This window comes from Lacerta agilis, chromosome 1, assembly GCF_009819535.1.
Source record: "Lacerta agilis isolate rLacAgi1 chromosome 1, rLacAgi1.pri, whole genome shotgun sequence".
Classification (NCBI taxonomy): Eukaryota; Metazoa; Chordata; class Lepidosauria; order Squamata; family Lacertidae; genus Lacerta; species Lacerta agilis.
In genome coordinates this window covers 42,434,886-42,457,248 of record NC_046312.1, presented here as the reverse complement: position 1 = coordinate 42,457,248, position 22,363 = coordinate 42,434,886, and the positions used below count along the sequence as shown (strand labels likewise).

Genomic DNA, 22,363 nt, shown 5'->3' with positions numbered 1-22,363 from the left:
CTATTTAGGGATATAGGTTTTTTTTTATTTGGTTCGTATTTTAATATGAACCCACCTAATTGGCACTTTCTGAAACAATACTTGAACCAAAATGCACATATCCTTTGAAATTCACAATTCTCTGAATTTTGTGAATCAGTTCTCCAGTCAGATATTGATGCAGAAATGTGTATGTAGGAAAAGGGGTCATAAAAGTGCAAATATTCGTGAAAATAACGTACAAAAATGGGTTGTATTAGGGGAAATTTCTTGCAAAGATGAGAACAATGGGTAAAATTGCATACATAAATATGCATATTGGGAGAAATCATACTAAATACTGAAAAAATTTCAATGCTGAAAAATGTTCAACAACAAAAAAAAACACAGGATAATACAGAAATGGGGCAAAGTAAACATAAGAATTTCTCTTGTTTACGTACAGGTGCCCATCCATATCTGTACTACATGTAGTTTGGTTTTATAGTGCTCTCTTGCAATACAAATGCAAAAAACAAACAAACCCCACTGCCCCAATCCAACGCTGGTACCATTCACATGGAAGTTGGCTTTCCTAGCTGGATGAGGAACAGTTTATCAAGCAAGATGAGGTACATGCAGTTTTCCTCTTTAATCCAGAGTCTTGGGCTGTATGCATGCATACCTTTAAAGAAGCTAAAATTACAGCTATCAGAGGAAACTGGAGCCGGATTCAGTCCTTCATCCACCACAGCTCTCCTTCCCCAACAAGAACTGATCCATAGATTTGGGCCTTGGGGATCAGGGAAGTTCAGGGGTGCATAGTACAAAATAAAATATGTGTTTGTGGGAGAGGGGTTTATCTTGTATTTTTATCTTGTGAACCACCTTGAGATCTTTTGATGAAGATCAAAATCTAATAAATCTAATAAAATAACAACGGCAACATACTAGCCAAAGTAATCTATGGGGAATGTAAACTGATTTTAATGGAACTGGATTGCACCTAAAAAGTTGGTGGGAAAGGAAACATTGTCAAACTAAATAATTTTGGTATATAGAAAATAAATGGTGATTAAAAGAGGAAAACATTATTATAATTCCCATGTCTTTTCCCCACCTCATCATCCCCCCTTCTAATTTTCCATGACAACTATCATATGTTTGGCTATGAGGGATTGCTGACAGTATATGTCAGGTCTCACTAGTCTGCAGTTACATACAGTGGTACCTCAGTTTTTGAACATAATCTTTTCTGGAAGACCGTTCAAGTTCTGAAACATTCAAATACCAAGGCACAAAGGGCGGTCTGCAAATGGGGGGAGGACCCTCAGCGGAAGCCGTTCAACTTCCGAGGCGCATTCAAAAACAGAAGCATTTACTTCCAGGTTTTCGGCATTCAAAAACCAAAACGTTCGACTTCCAAGATATTCGAAAACCAAGGTACCACTGTATTTTGTAGTCTAGCAGCACAGAGTCTGTTATTAAATGGGTTTAATTCACTGACCACCCTCTTATTTCAGGATCAGGAGAAGCTGGAGGTGGAATTTGAGTTACGAAACAGGTGAGTAAATTCAGATACTACAGATTACATAAAGCAACATGCCTTCCTCTTCTGATAACCAGAATGTAAATCCATAAAAATGAGTTAATTATTAGAACTCAAGGAACATTGTCAACATTTCTCCCAACGACAGTAAAAGAAACATGTATTAATGCTCCAGGCCTGGCCAGCATTTTGACAAAGCCCCATAAGAAATGGTGTATTTTTAAATTTCCCGTGCTACAAGGGCAAAGCAATGTTATCCAGTCAGGGGAAGGAGAATCAAAGGCAGAGGAGTTGTCAAATTCAAAGCCTTACTGAGCTCATGCCAGCCGGCTGGAAAGTGATTGGTGCATGTTTCTTTCTTTCTTTCTTTCTTTCTTTCTTCTTCTTCTTCTTCTTCTTCTTCTTCTTCTTCTTCTTCTTCTTCTTCTTCTTTCAGCGTGGAAAATAAAAAAATATTTTCAGAAGGGGAAATAATTATGCCAGCAAACTTGCCCTCATAGCATTCAAGGACCCCTCTTCTGAAATTCCTCACTTTTGCTTTCCCTTGTTTCCATTTTCAAGATGAACATAAACATTGTATTACATGAATGTATATTCATTTATATTCCATTTATTTTTCAGTTTGAGTGTTCCTGAAACCATTGTTACGAATGGAACTCTTGTGGTAATTTTGTTATTTTCTGTCTGCTTTCTTGTACTTTGGATATATAGTGCAAGGGAAACAAAGAGATTACAAATGATATCAAAGATAATGAATTATTATATACTCTCTGAGACAGGAATAGTATAAAACTGAACATAACTTTCCTACTGAGCCCTCAGACATCTTCTCCTGTATGAGATGCTTAATTACTTGAGGGTTCAGTTGAAGTTATCATGACCTTTCCAAGCATGTGATAAACCCTATGAATACTTATTTCTGGAATAAGTCCATTTGAAAGAGGTTTATTGCGGCCCTAGTAAAAATATGTAATCTGAGAAACAGGTTACTAAATGTGACAATATATTGATAAATCCAATCATTATTTTTAATCCAGTCAATTGTGGGTAATGTGTCATTTGTCATTCCTGATAAATTTATTGTTCATTTCGATTTGAGCCTGACTGAATAGGTCCCAGCATAACCCGGCTTAGCCCTATGGGATGTATTCCCTGTTTCTTTAACCACAGACATTGGGTTTTTGTTCCTTTGAGAATTTAAAATATGGGCAAATATAAATACCACCCATAATACATTTGTCTGTTCTTCATGGATTGAGGTTCTGAAATTAAACATTCCATAAAAATTATGATCCAGGTGGCAAGGCTATGACTACAACTTCCTTACTTGTTTCCTTTTTTAAAATGCTCTTCTTGTTAAAAAAAATTAAATAAATACATTGAATCCAAACTAAGTTGTATGTGCGTAGGCTCATTAATTTCAATGAGTTTGGTTGTTTGGTTGTAAGTTGCTTTGGGTTGCCTTAGGCAAAAAGAAGCGACTAACAAATTTAATAAATAATAATAATTTTTAATGGGTTTAATTAAGTACCACTAAGTCTGAATTGTAATAAAACACTATATAAAATTATTTCAGAATCCTCGTTTTTCGGTACTGTATTTGTGATTTAGCCATTCAGTTTTGAAAGGGATTGATTATTATGCGCCCGGCCCCCCTGGTCCAAATTCTAGCTTTTATATGGTCCTTTTGTTCAGGTAGCAAAGACAGCAATAAAAGGAAATTTCAACTAGATTCTAAACTCTCAATGTTCTTCTGTCTTCTTGTGTGCCTACAGGCTCGTGAAGTTTGTTATTTGGAATTTGAAATAGAGAAGAAAGAAAGACAGAAATCAAGTAAGATTTTCATCTTAGTAATAATGGATTCTCTAGTTTTAAATCAGTAATAATTATTTTGAAGAATGTTTAAAATGAATGAACACCATTGTTTTAAATATATAGAATGCCTAGTAAAACTTACCTAATCTTATATAAAGCCTAGTTCTCTTAAGTTGATATTTTTTCGTACTGTATCTTTCATCGATATATTCTGGTCATTACATTTCTCCTTGATTAGCCACACCACACACTCCAACTTTTGCAAGGCTAATATATCCCATACATATTTCTCTTGATCCAGCAAGGGAGCTTTGTATATAGAAGCAGGTTCTTGCACACAGCAAATGAAGATTCACCTCTAAGACTGCAAACCTATGCACACTTACTTGAGATCAAGTCCCACTGAACTCATTGACACCTATGAGCAGTGCTTTTTTCTGGGGGTACGCATACCCCTAAACATCTTGTGAATGCAAGTTTGGCCTCATTGAGGGGCAGTATTTCAATATGAGTAGGAAAATGAGAGTACCCCTAAACATATTTTTTTTAAGAAAAAAAGCACTGCCTCTCAGTATACCGGTACATGGAGAGGATTGTAGTGAGTGTGCCTTTGCATTCAAAGAGTATTGCTCACCTGATGGGTGAATGAATTTTTATAATGGATGGGATTGCAATGAGCAAGGCAAGTTCAATAAGGAGCTGTATAGATATTTCACTGTTCATATTTGATTTGCTCAAAAGTATAGCTTTTGTTCTGAGTCTTAAAAGGTAAAGGTAAAGGGACCCCTGACCATTAAGACCATTCATGGACGACTCTGGGGTTGCGGCGCTCATCTCGCTTTACTGGCTGAGGGAGCTGGCGTACAGCTTCCGGGTCATGTGGCCAGCATGACCAAGCCACTTTTGGCGAACCAGAGCAGCGCACGGAAACGCCATTTACCTTCCCGCCAGAGCAGTACCTATTTATCTACTTGCACTTTGATGTGCTTTCGAACTGTTGACAGGAGCTGAAACCAAGCAACGGGAGCCAACCTTATCACAGGGATTCGAACCACCAATTTTCTGATTGACAAGCCCTAGGCTCTGTGGTTTAGACCACAGTGCCACTCCCATCCCCGTTCTGAGTCTTAGCATGGTGTAATAACAAGGCCAAGTTAACTAACGGAGCAAGTAATATATAAATTAGTTATGTGGATGCCATTAAGAAATCTGATTTTTGCATAGGCCCACTTTGAGTTTAGCACAAAAGGTTATTGCAAGCAACAGACCTGTCATGAACATTTTTCCTTCTTTCTTTCAGAACATGAACTATCCCTTATGATGAAAGGATCCCATGAAGGACACCAGGAACTTAGTTCAGGCCAGTCCTCATTCCACTATGTCAAATATAAGCACCCGACAATGGATGTTAAACTACCGAAGAAGGATCTAGATTATGCCTTTGTACGTTATTCATCAGCTGAACACTAAGGGCTTATCCACTCTTACATTTGGTCCCACTCTTTCTAGGCCTGCACTTAAAATCTCTGTGTCTGAGTGGTTTTGTGTTTGTTTGTTTGTTTGTTTGTTTGTTTGTTTTGTCCCAGAGCTTTCCCCCATTAAAACCTGCTCAATTGGAGCAAACATCCATTCAGATTTTGCATGGATTGCCATTTGCTCCAACTGAGCTTTAAGGAGTGGATTTTAATGGGGAAAGCTCCAGAGCAAAAAAAGGGGGGAGATGTGCAAAAAAGGGGGGGAGAGGTGCTTGGACACTGAGCTTTAAAGCTCAGACCATGCCTAGAAAGAGAGGAGGAATTATAAGTGTGCATAAACCCTAATGATAAAAATGTTCCTTTTCATTGATGTTTTATTTCTTGGGGGGAGGGCAGGGGATTAATTTCAAAAGCCACTCTGAGAATATATATCATGTGTATACTAAAGGGTGATGCATACAGTGTTTTTAAATAGAAAAGATATGTCTCAATGAGTGGACTTTGTGAGCAGACTTCTCCCAACCCTCCGGAACAGAATATAAAGGTGCGCAAAAGGATGCTGGAGGGTGGGGTTGCCATATTTCAAACAGTGAAAATCCAGACAGAAAAGTTGTGGAGCACTGCCGACATGGGCTGCCATGTGGATTTTCCCAGACATTTTATCGATTTTCGCCCGGACACTTTTATGGCCACCCTACTGGAGGGAGAAGAGGAAACTGAAATCCTGTTGCAAAAGTGGAAGTTCTTTCTCCTCAGGTGCAAACAGCATTGGATAAAATCCTAGACATGCAACTTTGCACTCTTTCCCATAGAAACGTGGTTTTGTTTTTTTCTTCTTCTAGGGGCCATGCTCTTATAACAGGAAAGAAAGATCCCTCAGACTGGATATAAATTCACTTCCTACAAGCAAGAAAATAGTGCTCGCAGAGGTGAGAGTCAGTTGCTGTCCTCCTGAATATTGCTTTGAATGGATTCTTTTGGGAGAGAAATAGCCATCATTGCTTGCTTCCATAATCTACAGCATAAGGGGCCAGTTTATTGCTGTCATTGTTAATTGTTAATATAATGATTAAGTAGACTCTGCATCATGGATAAGGCCATATGTACAATGCAGTAAAAAATATTTCAATTCTAAAGTAAAATTCCAAAGCTATCTAAATCCTTCAGTCTGAATCAATTATTGATTTATGGCTTATTGAATCACTTGCTTCTTATTTTGTTGCTTTTGAGGAATAATGAAACAATGTAAAAGGGTCATACTATTTATGCATCTTTGCTCTGGCAGTTTTAAATCTTTTAACATATTGCTTAACTAACAAATATGATAAAATTCATTAAAAAATTAATCTAAATTCTGAGTAGAAATTGTAGAAAGAAGGAAGAATAACTTCCCCTTTATTTATGATTCCCAGAAAGGCATATTTATTGACATGTTTCAATATGGGGTGAATATAAATTTAATCAATTAATTCATGAGTCACTCAGAGGCCAGTTTATTGATTGTTACAGTCTTAATTGGTTGATCGACACTGTTATACAGTTTCATTTGGTCTGCAATATTAAGGAAATCAAACCAATTTACACCTCCTGGATTAATGCACTGATCAGAATATAATTAACCTTCAGATTTCTCACTTCCATGTTTTAAAATGTGTACATGGGAGGGAGTATACAAAAATGTATTTTGTGATAAAATGCATATTTAAATATTAATTTCCGCACAGATTTTAAGAGGGGATCGCATCTTAATGTGGAAATGGAATGGAATGGACTTGCGACTAACCACATGGGATACTAACACGGATCAGCAATAGACTGATCCATCCCTATTTTGTTAGAAAGTGGGTTGCCTCGCCTGTTGAAATAACTGTTAGAAATTATAGCATTTCTTTTGGCCCTTTATCCAGCTCTAGTCATGCATAATCAAGATGTTAACATTTACTTAGCTACTCGAGAACATAGATAGGGATTTGCATTGGATTGTGTATCCCATTCAAAGTAACATAGCCTGTATAGAAGAGGGATGCGAGATCTGAAATATAGCCCTGCAGGTCTCTCTGTCCAGCCTTTGGGGCTCTCCGCAGGCTGCGCACCTCACGGGCCTTCCTCAAGTATCTTCTTGTACGGAATATGTTCTGTAACTGTGGTAATGCCTCTTATCTAGATGAAGGACGGAGAGAGGTGTGTGGGTATAAATGACTCACTTCTGCATAATGTAGCCTACTGTACAAAGGTCGTGTCAATTGCTGCATCTGCTGTTGGCTTCTAGGCCATATAGAAGGTTGTTCATGAGGCAATGTGACTCTCAGGCTGAAAAAAGTTCCTTATCCCTGTATCCTCCTTTCAATATTTATCTGAATTTGTGTTAGATTTATGCCCAATCCAGTAAGTGGAACGTGTGAACCTAAGAACCCCTGCCGAAACAGACCAAATTTTTCTATCTAAAACAGCATTCTGTTCTCACAGTGGCCAACCAGATGCTGGTGGGAAGCCCACTCACAGGTGGGGAAATGTGCTGTTGTGCTCAGGTGTTGCTTTCGGGCATCTGATTGGTCATGGCAAAAACAGGATGCTGGACTAGACGGGCCATTGGCTCAATCCAGCAGGCTCTTCTTATGTTCTTAGGACCTAAGTGCAACCGCATTCTCCCCACTTGTGATGCCCGGAAACTGGTACACTGAAGATGGAACATGGTTAAGAGCAAGTGATAGGCTTATTCTCAAGGAATTCTCTAATCCTCTTTTAAAGCCACACAGGATGGTATTGAATTCTGGTGCCTCTTTTTCTAAAAGAATAGCACTGATGGTGGCCCATCACTACATCATGTGGGAGTGAATTTCATACTGAATAAGTATTTATTTTTATTTTTTTGGTCTTTCTTGAATCTTCCAAAGTAAGTCTGTTTACATGCATGCATCTTCAGAACTGACTCAGCTCATCTATGTACCATGTTTCAAAGGGAGGCAATGTATTCCTAGGAGTGAAAATTGTGTTTCTATTCTGTTTTTGTTTTTTTCAGAATAAAAAATTTGCATTGCACGTGAAAACAGAAGTCTGGTAAGAGATCCTTCCTGTGTTGGATAGCTATAATCTTAACTATTTTTCTACTTGTCTGTCTGTTGGAGAAATATTCTTACAGGAGATTAGCCATGTGTTCAGGATATTAATCATTTCTATGCAGTATGAATACTGTACCTAACATTTATTGAATAAACAGAGTTTACATCTATATAACAAGAGTCACGTTTTATACAGAGAGTGCTGATGTACCCTATAGCTTTAGAGCTCTAGGAAGCCACACTTATGTGGTGTCGTTCTGCTTAGTCTTTTTAATTGAAAGCACTGCTGTGTAAAAACCACCATATAAACCTTGCTGCCTTGTAAAAGCAAATGACTTGATGCCCTGTGAGGCTTCACCTGCCACACATTTTGTTAATTGGTCAGCTCAGGGTTGTTGGCAAGCTGTCTCTAAGCTTGACTCTTGGATGAGTAGCACCTTTTAAAAGTTCTGAAACAGATTCTGAGATACAATATGCCTGTGTTCCCCCTACCACTCTCTGTGTGGCTATTCCAGCCAGACTGACCTAGATGTGCGCTTGGGATATGGCCTTTGTACACAGGAGCAAGATTTCTTGTGCAAAAGGCAGAAGATTGTTGCTGGTGCGTTGAAAAATGTTCTCAAACTAGACAAGGACCTGCTGGATCATGAGGTACGTGATGCAGAACTCTGGCTATCTCTGCTGTATGAATTATCACAATATGTGGAACAGAAATTGCAGAGAGAGTGGGAGCAAGAACAAAGTGTTTCATGGTCAGCACATCTCTGTGGTAGCCTCCCATACTAAGTTGCTTTTCTGTTCTCTGCAGTGATTTAGTGTTACGGTGTCAGAGTGCTGCATCTGAACTGGCCACAGTGCACACGAGGAATAATTCACCAGTGATGCCATCTTTTCTGAGGCTTGAGTGAGCACTGAACTTTCCAAGCGACTGCCCAAAGCGGTATCGCACTCATGCCATTATTCATTGGCTTAGTTGCCCGTTCTATTTTCTTATCCTCTGAGATGAAGGCAAGCATAATAAAATGCAGGCTAAAGGGATTGTAGCTCAATAACATAATATCTGCTTGCATTCAGAAGTTCCCAGGTTCAGTCCTTGGCATTTCCAAGTATTATTTATTTATTAAATTTGTATACTGGACTCTGAGGTCCAGCTCCGAGGGCTTTCTGGCGGTTCCCTCACTGCAAGAAGTGAGGTTACAGGGAAGCAGGCAGAAGGACTTCTCGGTAGTGGCACCCGCCCTGTGGAACATCCTCCCATCAGATGTCAAAGAGATAAACAACTCCCTGACATTTAGAAGACATCTGAAGGCAGCCCTGTTGAGGGTTAAAGAACAGTTTTTATCCGTGGGCTGTTGGGCTGCTGAATGGAAAAAAAACTAGTAGTGCAATTGACTTCCGACAAGCACACAGAGTCCGAACAAGACTGAGTGTATGGGGGGGGAGAGGGCTCCTTTAATTTCACTGCACACAGGTGGTGTAGTGACAATAAAGGTTTATTATCATGCATGATGCGTCCTCTGTTTCATCCTCTCCATGTCAAGGCTTCCCCCCTTTTACAACAAAATCAACCTGATGCTCTACCATGTTGTCTTTTCCTGCTAACAGCACATTTCTTTCTTGCTGCCAGTCTTTTTCTAATCCAGAAATAGATTAGCTGCAGATTTACTTTGCCAGATCCCATCATACCACAGCAGGGAAGCCAGACCCCTCATGGGATCACGGGGCCGCCATCTGCACAGAGGTCATAATGGTGTTCATATGCGAAGTGTCCCTGCATCTTTGGGTGCCCATAACATGCTCTTTTATGCATTGCAGGTTCCAGTAGTTGCAATTATGACGACAGGGGGCAGTACAAGATCACTGACTGCATGCTATGGAAGCCTACGAGGTCTTCAGAAGTTAAATCTCTTAGATTGTGCTACATACATAACCGGTTTGTCTGGCACAACATGGTAAGGAAACAGACATTAGGTTCTATGTGGAGTTATAGAAGTTAGCCTTGCTTGATCTGTAGGTTACTTGACTGCTTGGCTGAACATAAAACGGAACCACTGATCTATATCAGTATCAAAGGTCTGGCTTGCTATTGTTTGTGAACATTTTCCAGTGTTGTTCTAACTTGAAGACACAGGAGCCAATAGAGTCCTTTACATACTCAGCTGGATCTAGACCTATTTGCAGTGAACTTGCAGTAGACCCACTGAAATCAATGCTAGAAGGTAAATGTGACTAACAAAGGTCCCATTCATTTCTTCATGTCTGAAAGTAGTCCTGACCAGAAATCTTAGTAATAATAATACTCTGCCTTTTCCCCTGACGAGACTCAAGGTGACTTATAGATAAAAAAGAACACTAAAAGCATAGAAAAACCAATCATTAAAATACAGTTAAACATTGATAGAATGAAAACCATGTACTTACATGATATGTTTGAAACATATCAATAATTACAATTAAAAATAGCAAGGCACCAGCCCTTTCATTAAAAGCCATCAATTCCCCAAGAATCTGTAGTGATGCAAATAAGACTAGAATCTGAAGTTGCCAATTAAATGTACTTGTAGGTTTGGAATAGACAAAAGAAAGTGCCTCCTTCCATAACTGTTTATCAATGGCTAGCAGCTATGATCACTAAATAGAAATCCCATGTTGAGAGATAGCACACCTTTAGAATACCATTAGGGTACAATAGGAGAGCCGTTGCCTTGTGGAGTTCCTAGAGGCATCTGTCTGGCACCACTATTGGAAACAGGATGCGTTGCTAGAAGGAGCTTCATCCAAATGGATTCCAGGATCAAGCAACATAGGCAGCCCTCATCCAAGCAATACAACTGAAAGTTACCAAACTGTATAAGCTTATGTTCTCACACTGTCCTTCCATGTGTTTCCTTTCTCAGGACCATGGCAAACTTGTACAGAGATGCTTATTGGTCCAAAAAAGATTTGGATGAGCAAATCAATGAGGTGAAAAGACAAGTGACCAAATGCAAGTTGGATGGCTTTTCCATAGAGCGTTTGAAATACTACAACAGGCAGCTGTGTCAGCGGAAAGAAGAGGGACAAAGAACATCCTGTATAGACCTATGGGGGCTCTTTATTGAATATCTGTTAAATGATGGGGTACAGTACTTTTGTTACTTCCTGCGTTTATTTTTAGCCTGTTAAATAGCACAGATCATCCAGGCATACTGGGAGAGATGCTAGTGTGCATAAGCTAAGCTGACAGAAATTGGGTTTGAGAGGGGCACTGCAGCCATCATAGTATACTCACGATTTTGTTGTCTCGTGCCCCTGTTTGGTCAAATAAGTTTTGTGGAAAATTGAAAGAATACAAAACAAAAAACAAAAAAAGCCTGTTGTGCCAGAGGTGAAAGTAGGGTGAGAGCATACGGCATGAACAATAATCTTTCAACTTGCACTCAACTGCCTCAAAAAATAAATCTGCTTCCAGGCTCAGCATTAAAAAAAAAAAATAAACAAATTAATGGAGAATATGATGCTTAAATGAAAGCTTAATTATGCTCAGAGATGTTGCTCCTCAGTATAACAGTCTATTTGGCCAACAACTTCATGCCAGCATCTCATTGGACCAGTGGTTTTCAACCCGTGTTCCGTGGCACCCTGGGGTGCCTTGAATGATGGCCAGGGATGCCATGGGCAACAGTGGCCTCTGTCCCTCTTTCCTTGCCTCCCTCCTCTGATGCCGTCTCACAGCTCTGCCTCCCAAAGGCTAGCATAGCTGTTTGTTGCAGAACCCCTGGCTACAAGCTCCGCAGGTGAGTGGTGCCTCTGGGGCTGGTTGCCAGAAGCTGAGGAGGCTTCAAAGAAAGCAAGCAAGTGGGTGAGGGAGCCCAGCCAGCCAGTACGCCAGCCCTTGTTGTTGGGAATAGACATACAAGTCCCAGGCACCTGTGGGGCAATGTGAGGAGGCACCTCTGTTTGGGGTGGGGTGGGGAGCTCAGAGACTAGGGGTGGCAGCAGTGGCTGCCCAGAGGACTCTCAAGGAGAGGGGAGGAGAGGAGGCTGGGGGAACACTCCATGAGGGTATTTGAAAAAGGGTGAGAGGCTGCCAGCTCTGCAGCCAAAGGGTGACCTAACTGAGCTCCTGAGCCCCACAGGGGTGCCGCAGAAAGAATGTAGTTGGTTAAGGGAGCTGGGGACTCAAAAAGGTTGAAAACCTCTGCATTGGACCACTTCCTTTTTTCTGAACCAATCATATATTTCTTTAAATCAACACAGGAAGACAACCATAAACTGTCTGAACAGCAGCAAGCAATTAATGAGGGTCAGAATCCTTTACCAATCTACACTGCAATCAATGTGAAAGAGAAGTACAGCACTTTGGATTTCAATGGTAGGATATTGTTGTTTCTTAATCTGTAGCTAGATCCTCATCTCCAATTGTTTGTTTGTTTTTCTGAGAGAAAAATGAGGGAGTAGGAGTTTGGTATTGTCTCATGTTTGGAAAGCCACCTTAACCAACTATGTAAAAGTTGGGTACAAATGTAATAAATACATGAAGTCCAGAGGCATTGTGGGTATCATAACCCCGCTGAGAACAATGTCCATGTAGGTGTGTAGAAACAAGGACTGCAATCATAAAAGAGATCACTCTAGCATACGCTCAAAGTGCCCTGATTTTCCAGGAACAATCCTGGGATTACGAAAGCCATCCCGGCTTCTGATCTGATCCCAGAATGTTCCGCAACTGCTGATCCCAGAATTTCCTCTGCAACTGAGCTCAAAGAGTAGGATGAGCCAGAGCTCCTGCCAAGCAACAGCAGCTGTGGCTGTGAATGAGCATCCTCTTGCCTCTCCATGGTTGCTGCTGCCAACTTCCTCCCATGGGCAGCTTGTAGGGGCTGCTGGAGAGCAGATGAGGAGGAGGAGGGGAGGCTGCTGCTGTTGCCGAGGCCCAGCCCCGTGTGACGTGCTGGCTCTGAGAGGCCGGCCGAGGGCAGGGCTGCCCTGGACAGGAAGAAAGGGGGAGTGGAGCATAAGGAGTCTTGATTTTTTATGCTTTGTGATTCTGATTCTAATCTTGCCCTTTCTAAAATTTATTTATCTGTGTGTGTTTTTCTTTTGGTAAATCTACCAAAGAATAAAATAAATCTGGGATTACGGGGTTGTCTCAGGACAGTGGAGGGCATGTGTTCTGTGTCCCATTGGTGTGGTGGTGGTGGGGTGAATGACAAAAAATGGAATGTTGGAGGGTATGCTCTAGCTGGCTTGCAGTTTCCACCTAAGGTCTGCTTCAGAGTTGAGGCTTCTCCACACTTACATTTTGCTCCACATTTTCCAGGTACAGGTCCACACTTTAAAGCTCCATGTCTGAGCACTCTTTTTTTTTTTTTACACCAGAACTTTCCCCACAAAACCTGCTCTTTAAAGCTGGAGCACAACAAATGGCAATTTGGGCTTTTTGTGGATTGCCATTTGCTCCAGTTGAGCAGTAAAGAGTGGGTTTTTGTAAGGAAAGCTCCAAAGCAAAAAAATAAAAAATAAAAAATAGAGTGCTTGGACATGAAGCTTTAAAGCACAGACCATGCCTAGAAAGCACAGAGGAAAGAAAGGTAACTGTGGCTAAGCCCTTATAATGCAATGACCTAGTTTGCACTTTACATTTAACCAAGCTTTGCTTTAATGTGAACAACAAGTGTGCTAATGCACACTGTGGTCTCTTTGGACAGGGTGAGCTATACGTTAAGCTACCAAAGAAAATGTGTCTTAATTCATAGATGGGGAGAGAGAGAGAGAGAGAGCGCACTTTGCTCATGTTCTTCTAAATATGATTGTAACTGCAGAATGGATTGAGTTCACACCCTATGAAGTGGGGATACTAAAATATGGAGCTTTTGTCCGTGCTGAAGATTTTGGAAGTGAATTCTTTATGGGACGTCTGATGAAGAGGATTCCAGAGACTCGGATCTGTTACATGCAAGGTTCTTATTATTTTCATTTAATAATAAAGTAGCAATAGTATAACCGATTTAGCAAACAAGTCCATGTGGTATGGGTGGTAACAGAGCTGTATGATCTGTCTAAAATCATATTGATGTACATGAGCACGTAGGGTATCTCAAACCCACACCAAAACTATAATGAATTACCTTTCCTATGAATAGGTCAGTTTAAGGCATAAATGCTAGCTGGAACATAAGAAGGGCCTGCAGGACAAGGCAGCCTGTTCCCACAGTGGGCAACCAGATGCCTGTGGAAAACCTGAAACCAGGACCTGAGCACAACTGCACTCTCCTCAATTGTGATTCCCAGAAACTAGAAATATCAATAAGCTACAAATTGTAGCCCAAATTGTCACTCAACCAGTTCCAGTCATCGTTTAGTATTAGTAGAACTAGTCTAGACCATAGTCAAAACAAGATAAAAAAATTTAAAAAATCCTTCCAGTAGCACCTTAGAGACCAACTAAGTTTGTTCTTGGTATGAGCTTTTGTGTGCATGCACACTTCTTCAGAATCTGAAGATTCAGTATCTGAAGAAGTGTGCATGCACATGAATGCTCATACCAAGAACAAACTTAGTTGGTCTCTAGGGTGCTACTGGAAGGATTTTTTTATTTTGTTTTGACTATGGCAGACCAACACGGCTACCTACCTGTAACTAGTCTAGAACATGTGAAACGAAAGGGAAACAGACTGTTATATTTAATGTTAAGTTCAACAATCTTTGTACAATAGTTCAAATACCTCTATACAATTGTACTCCAATTGTACGGTCTCGGAACATTATACCTGAAGGAGCGTCTCCACCCCCATCATTCTGCCCAGACACTGAGGTCCAGCACAGAGGGCCTTCTGGTGGTTCCTTCACTGCGAGAAGCAAAACTACAGGGAACCAGGCAGAGGGCCTTCTCGGTAGTGGCACCTGCCCTGTGGAATGCCCTCCCATCAGATGTCAAAGAGATAAACAACTCCCTGACATTTAGAAGACATCTGAAGGCAGCCCTGTTGAGGGAAGTTTTTAATGTGTGACATTTTAATGTATTTTTAATCTTTGTTGGAAACTGCCCAGAGTGGCTGGGGAAACCCAGCCACATGGGTGGGGTACAAGTATATATTATTAGATTAAATAATAATCCTTAAGAGCACCTTAGAGCACTCAGGATGCTACACAGAGATTATCTCAGTAATTCAACAACACTGTAGGGTGGGACAATACTTCTGTCCTCCTATGGGACTGGGAGCTGAGGAACAGTGACTACCGAGTGAGTTCATAGCAGAATTGATATTAGAGACAGGAGCTTTGTAATTCATTGCTCATATGTCACAAGCAATGAGAGAGGGGCATTAGCTCACCATAGCACATGCATTTTTCTTGCTAAGATTGCTGTGCTGCCTTTAACCCTATTGACCTCAGTAGACTGAAGCAGAAACTAGTTAGCAAGTTCTCCGCCCCAGAAAACAGCAGCCTTGAATCTGCTCCTCTTTTTTTGCCTTGTAGCCCAACAAAATATCATCAGGTGAATTTTTCTCTCCCTACTTAACTTCATTGGCTAGCCTTTTTGGATGCAGGGAAATCCACAATGCAATGATATCACAGCAGAAAAAAAGAGATGCAGGCCTCGTACTTTGGATGGCTAGAGAATCTCCCATAGCTTCAGTCACTGAGTATTTGTGCATGGCAGAGGCCTATACCAGGAGCTACTCTGGGCCGCCACTCTGATGTCTGGCATTATTTGTTCGGTGTTAAAATAACTTTGCATATGTTATGTCAGGATCCCTTCCATTGTAACGAATGCTAAGGTAATGTAGATGAAGTAAGGATTGAAACAATGCTTATAATCTGCGAAGGGATAATGATTTGTCCAATGCCACCAGAGAATTGTGGGTGGGTGTGGCTCTGATTCATAATCATAGTAGCACTCACAGAGTCCCCTGATTAGTGGAAAGAAAGGCAAACATGCTCTGAGTTTACACACCCACACAACTGAAAGAATACACCCTGTACTTGCCTTAGCCAACCCATTAAAGCAGAATGGGCAAGCAGCCACAAATAATCTGCTGACACAAGGGTGGGTACAGCATAGGCAAATGGCAACAGGGTAATTGATGCATTGTCAGCAAAATGCCAGGCATCAGAAGACTTGGGTGTCTCAAGACATGGAGCATGTGCAGCTGGTGGTAGCCTATTTAAAACCAATGAGGCTGGGGACAGGAAGGAGATGCCCAGAGTTGAGCAAGACCAGGGGCGGAGAAGGAGAAGAAGAGTTTGGATTTGATATCCCGCTTTTCACTACCCGAAGGAGTCTCAAAGCGGCTAACATTCTCCTTTCCCTTCCTCCCCCACAACAAACACTCTGTGAGGTGAGTGGGGCTGAGAGACTTCAGAGAAGTGTGACTAGCCCAAGGTCACCCAGCAGCTGCATGTGGAGGAGTGGAGACGCGAACCCGGTTCCCCAGATAACGAGTCTACCGCTCTTAACCACTACACCACACTGGCTCTGGGGGGGTGACACTCAGGGTGGCGCCCCGCCCCGCCCCGCCCCCATGATCGGTGCCGCCGGCGCATGGCAACTTTTAAGGCTGCAGCGCATGAACAGCAGTACAGCAACTGTGCTGCTGTTTGCGTGCTGCAGCCCACGGAAGGGGTGCCGGCCGCTTGCTCCCGCCATCTTGGGTGGACATGCGTAGTCCACCCAAGATGGCAGGCGTGAGCAGTCGGGATGCTGCGCACCCGGGATGCTGCGCACGCGCACCATGATGTCATGGCGTGCACGCACTAGGCAGCGGAGCCTCGCCCCCAGGGGGTGCTCCCGCTTTGCCGGCCTGGCAAAGTGGCTCACCATGCCCCTGAGCAAGACTGCAGTACTGGGAGGGCGGAGGAGGAAGAACTGCCTTCCCACCCTAGCCTGAGGTTACTACAGGGGTGGCTGTGCAATGCAAAGAGAAGACTGAGCACAGTGCATAAAAGATGCAGCACATGTGGCAGAGTGTATGGAAGCCCTCCAGGACCCTTGGCAAATAGTTTGCAGCCCACAACCAGGCTCTTCTTCTGACCACATGGTGGCGGAGGATTCCTGCTGTGCCCCAGTTCTCTAGGGCAGGCCTGCGAAGAGTGGGGGGTAAGAGTGCAATCTGACCAATGGGGTGTCGCGAAAGAGCAGCAACGCGGGACCTATTTAAGCCCATGCGAGGCTACTGAGCTTCCTCTTTGGGGCTTTCCCATCGGAACACCCGCCCACCTCTTCCTATATTTAGGGCTTGTGCTTGACCTTGCTATGCCGTCATGTGTCGTCTGCCATTGGGGCAGGGGCACGGCAGGAATTTTCCCCACTTGGCTGATTGGCTGGTGCCATTTGGGTTTCGCCTGCCGCGTAGCAGATAGTCACAACTTGTAAGTTGCGGATAGGCTCCGGTTCAGGTGATAGGCGTGGCACATTACGTGGCCACGCTTATGCAAGTGAAGGATATTTTGGTAGAGGAATCCAAGGACTCACTGGTTTGGCATTCCCCGAAAGGGGTTCGGCCCGCGCCCGAGTCCAGGGGACATCAGGACGGCTGATTGGTGCTCCTCCCAGCAGCTGTCCCTGGTGTTCATCCTTGGCTGTCCTACGAACTTGGCTCTGAGACAGCACTGCCTGCAAGGGTGCAGGGAGTTAGTCGAACCAGAACCTATGCAACCACTCACTTGGTTGTAATCAATAAAGTTGTGGCCTAAATTTCTGCCAAAAACCAAACCAAATATCGGACCCTTGTGTGAATTTATTTGGGGAAAGGAAAAAGGTCTAAACACGCAAATGGAATTCCGAAAAGCAAGGACCATTCTGGCTTCATCATAGTTTCTTAAGCATGCGTCTGTTTGAACATGGAGATTGCAAATGTGTACTCTGATTAAACAGTGCAATTTACTGCAAAAATTAAATGGTATTTTTTCAGTAGAATAATGCTAAATTGTTATCAATTATCCCTCACTGTACAGGCATGTGGAGTAGTATATTTTCCCTGAATTTGCTGTATGTCTGGAATAATGCTCAGAGCCCAGAGGACTTCTGGCACAAGTGGACACAAGACCAAATAGCTGACATTGGTTAGTTATTTTCCTAAGTAGCCTTTGACCTATTGATTGTGTTCTAAACTGATCTGTAAGCAGTGAACAAATATTTTGGAACTTTGCTGCCTGTATATTATTAGTGTTGGCTCCTTGTAAGCACATTTGTCTGAATGTTTTCAGATTTGTCTAAATGTTTTCAGATTTAGTTATTCTTGTATTAGACAACTGAAGCTCTAAATTTTGTGTGTGTGTGTGTTTAATGTCAAACAATGATTTTGAATGAGGTCTCAAAATGATTTTCTGCTTTTGCTGATTGAGCAGACACTTTCACAAAATATTTCTCTTTTGGAAAGGACTGTAGTTTGGAAAGGATTGTAGTTTCAGAAATTTTTAAATTTTATAAATTTGTCATTGATGCTTTTCCTTTGCAGATACTGAGCCTCATCTGCCCTCTCGACCACATGAGCAAAAGACACATCTTTACACCCCTGCTGGACCGCTATCCAGTGCATTTAGAGATGTGCTTACTGATCGCCTATCAGTTGCCCAGTACCACAATTTTCTCAGAGGTCTCCAACTGGACAATGGCTACCTTGAGAATGACAGTTTCCGTAGATGGAAAGGTATTATCATTTGGGATATCTGTATCTATATCTTCTAATGTAGAAACAGGCTGCCTGAGATCAGTCTGAATTTAGAAGAAGCACACTGCTTGCCAAGGTTCCTTACTCAACATTCCACCCAAATGTCCAATCCATGAGTATGTTGTGTTATTGTTTGTGCACATGCTAGATCATGCTATGGGCTTGAATGCATTAGGTGGCTGTGGCTGTGTGCTAACGGAGCTTCAATGGGCTTTTGCCTAGTTATTATGCCCCTACCATGAGCCCCAGGCAGAGAGGTCAAGGGTCAAGGATGGTGGGAGCTGTAGTCCAATGATATATGGAGGGCACTACATTGGCTATTCCTGCTGTTAGTAGTTCCTCTTTGATTATTTGTTTAATTGTCACATACTTGATGGTGCTTCCTTTAAAGAAAAGCAGAGCTTTAATTATCATATAAATATTCTCAAAAATAAATGAGATCCCCCCCCCGCCACTCTTCTAGAAATGGATAGCCACTTTGCAGAATTTTCTCTGAATAGTCTCCATCTCCCTCCTACCCCAATACTCTGGAATGATGCTAGGTCCAGGGCATTTTGTAGGATGCAAAATGGTGGCCAGGCTGCCATGCAATTGCTGCCACTGCTATCTACAGCAAGAGCAAAAAATCTTAGGAAAAAAGATAGAAGCTGTGCTATTGCTATTGCTATTGCCAATGGTTAGTCCCCACGCTCAAGAAACCATTGGAGAAGTTCTTTGCCCAAAAATAGGTGGAGAATTTTTAGGAGTCATTACTGGAGAAAAATAGATGGAGAATTTTTAGGAGTCATTACTGGTCAGCTCTAGTTTGGGAGCCTGTGTTTATTAAAGCAAAGGATTAAACCACAGAGCCTAGGGCTTGCTGATCAGAAGGTCGGTGGTTTGAATCCCAGTGACGGGGTGAGCTCCCGTTGTTTGGTCCTGCTCCTGCCAACCTAGCAGTTTGAAAGCACATCAAAGTGCAAGTAGATAAATAGGTACCGCTCTGGCAGGAAGGTAAACGGTGTTTCCGTGTGTTGCTCTGGTTTGCCAGAAGTGGCTTAGTCATGCTGGCCACATGACCCGGAAGCTGTATGCAGGCTCCCTCAGCCAATAAAGCGAGATGAGCGCCACAACCCCAGAGTCGGACACGACTGGACCTAATGGTCAGGGGTCCCTTTACCTTTATAGTTCCACCCTTAGGCAAATAATTGAACCTTTAGTCAATATTTGGAAAGCACTCAACATCTGAAACTGAAGAAGAGAAGTTGTAGGAGAAAAAAATCTAAGTACAGCTCTTCTTTAAAGTTTAGCAGGAACCAAGAAAACTCCAGGTTGGAGAAGACTGCTCTGTGGCAATGAAAAGTGGAGCTTACTCTGTTCCTCTTAAAACTGATTCTGTTTTGCCATTTAGGTACTATACTTGATGCTTCGTCACCCAATCAGCTGACTCAAACAGAAGAGTACTTGTCACTAGAAGATACTGGATTCTTCATCAATACAAGTGTTGCACCTCTCCTGAGAAAAGAGAGGAAGGCAGACATTATCATACATCTAAATTACAGTGCAGGATCACAGTTGTTGGTGAGAAATGCATCTTTTCCACTTCTGCCCATCTCTGTAGAAGATGAGTATCATAAATCATGGCTATAGCTAAGTACAGTCGTACCTTGGATCCCGAATGCCTTGGCTCCCGAACAAATCAGCTCCCAAATGATTGAAACCCAGAAGTGAGTGTTCCGATTTTCGAACAATTTTCAGAAGCTGAATGTCTGGCGCGGCTTCCTGTGCTTCTGATTGGCTGCAGGAGCTTCCTGCAGCCAATCAGAAGCCGTGCTTTGGTTTCTGAATGTTTTGGAAGTCGAATGGACTTCCAGAACGGATTCTGTTTGACTTCCAAGGTATGACTGTATATCACAGTCCAATGGCCCTGTATCCTTTCCCTCCAACTCCTATCTTCCTTCGGACATATCTAAGGCAAGTTTCAGTTGTGGGGGGAAAAGAAAGAAGAGTAAAAGTACTGGAAAGAGGAGATCTAAGGAAGAAGCTAGGGAGGAAGCTGAGAGACAAGAGCAAGATTGATACAGGAAACAAGCTGCAGGAGTAAGAAAAGACTAGGAGAAAGCCCTTGAATAAGTTGGAGGCTGGGGTTACTGTAAATGTATCTGGCTGTGAATCATCCTGCCCTGACATTATCTGAATTGCTATGATGTCACAGAATGTTCAGGAGAAACTACTAACAAAGGGCCTAAGGACACAAGGAACACATTGTTTCTTGTAGGACAGGCTGTGCAGAGACAAAGATGAAATAATTTCCCCTGATCCCTCACCTACATATGAATCCTTTGTGTTACCTCTGTGCTAAATGCTAGTAGCTAGCATTTCCTGGGGAGAATAAAAGAGAGTTCTGGTAGGTGTCTGCTCTTGGAAGAAAATCGTACAGAGGAATGAGGAGTACTAAATTTAAAATAAGCCTTTCCACATTTAGCATACTATTGTATTACTAACCACCCAGAGTGGCTGGAGTGACCCTGTCAGATGGGTGGATTATAAGTAATAAATAATAATTACTATTATTACTACTACTACTACTTATTCCCACCTAGCCCCTGGAACAGTCATGCAAGTACTGTGCAGAACAAGGAATCCCATTTCCCAAAGCTGTGATACATGAAGATGACAAACACTTGAAGGAATGCTATTTGTTTGACAATGCAGAGAATCCAGAAGCACCAATATTAGTATTTTTTCCACAAGTGAATGATAGCTTTCATTACTACAAGCACCCGGTATGCTATTATTATTATTATTATTATTATTATTATTATTATTATTATTATTACTACTACTACATTATACTTATGAGGTTATATTTTAAAAGGCAGTTCTGTATTTAGTGGTTTATTATCTACATGTTTACAGATGAGGAGAAAGAGGATAACAGAGGGAAGGGAGGCACACAGAAAACCCATTTCCCCCACATATTTTGGAAGCAAATAAGTTCCTCTAAAAACCACTAGAGTCAAGCGTCTGTCCTCAGAAATGACAACATCTGCAAATTTGGAGTCAGTTATATATCTTATGAGGACTCACAATTGTGCATCTTCTTTAGCACAGCTAAGGAAGTCTAGCTTCAAAGGAAGTACCGCCAGTGCCAGCCTTACCATGGCAAGTCTGGCTGAACTTAAACTCGCCTTTTGAAGTTGAATGGACCTGCCTCCTAAAAGCTAATCCTTCCCGCCATTGTTCTCTTTCCACTGGTAGGATAAGACCTTCCTGCTAGGTCGGGCCTTTGGAAACTAAGGTGCAGACGATGCTGATCATTGGGCTGCTGTCCGGGCAAATTATATTTAAAATGCTAGCTTTAAGATGTGATGTATTTAATTATCATTTTTAACTAGTTTGATGTTTTAATTATTCCGTATTTTATAATGGATGTTTCTAAAATGTTGTAAGCCACCTTGATTGAATCTCAACTCGGGAGAAAGGTGTGCTAGAAATATATTGGATGAATAAATAAATGAGTTAAATCTGTATTCATGAGGCAGTGTGGTAGGCAGATGGCTGCCACTGGCAGGTGGCAGAGTTTGCTCATCATCAGATAGTGGTGGCTGGTCAGCCAGCAGCACACTAATAATATTCAGGCACCTTTCACCAGGCGTCTTGTTCAACAACTCTGCATCAATAGGAGTATAGCGTCTAGATCAAGGGAGGTAATAGTACCACTATATTCTGCTCTGGTCAGACCTCACCTGGAATACTGTGTCCAGTTCTGGGCACCACAGTTCAAGAAGGATACTGACAAGCTGGAACGTGTCCAGAAGAGGGCAACCAAAATGGTCAAAGGCCTGGAAACAATGCCTTATGAGGAACAGC

General features: G+C 42.0%; 1 protein-coding gene across 1 annotated transcript in view; it reads left to right on the top strand.

Moving 5' to 3' along the window:
* Positions 1-22,363, top strand: part of LOC117061543 (cytosolic phospholipase A2 epsilon-like) — a 29,437-nt gene that overhangs the window by 5,427 nt on the left and 1,647 nt on the right. The window contains exons 5-18 of the mRNA XM_033174409.1: positions 1,482-1,522; positions 2,129-2,171; positions 3,283-3,340; positions 4,623-4,765; positions 5,640-5,726; positions 7,825-7,854; positions 9,672-9,808; positions 10,754-10,976; positions 12,096-12,210; positions 13,661-13,798; positions 17,796-17,903; positions 18,299-18,490; positions 19,902-20,071; positions 21,094-21,276. Of these exons, the coding sequence (XP_033030300.1) occupies positions 1,482-1,522; positions 2,129-2,171; positions 3,283-3,340; positions 4,623-4,765; positions 5,640-5,726; positions 7,825-7,854; positions 9,672-9,808; positions 10,754-10,976; positions 12,096-12,210; positions 13,661-13,798; positions 17,796-17,903; positions 18,299-18,490; positions 19,902-20,071; positions 21,094-21,276 (1,668 nt within the window). The remainder of the gene's footprint in view (positions 1-1,481; positions 1,523-2,128; positions 2,172-3,282; positions 3,341-4,622; positions 4,766-5,639; positions 5,727-7,824; positions 7,855-9,671; positions 9,809-10,753; positions 10,977-12,095; positions 12,211-13,660; positions 13,799-17,795; positions 17,904-18,298; positions 18,491-19,901; positions 20,072-21,093; positions 21,277-22,363) is intronic.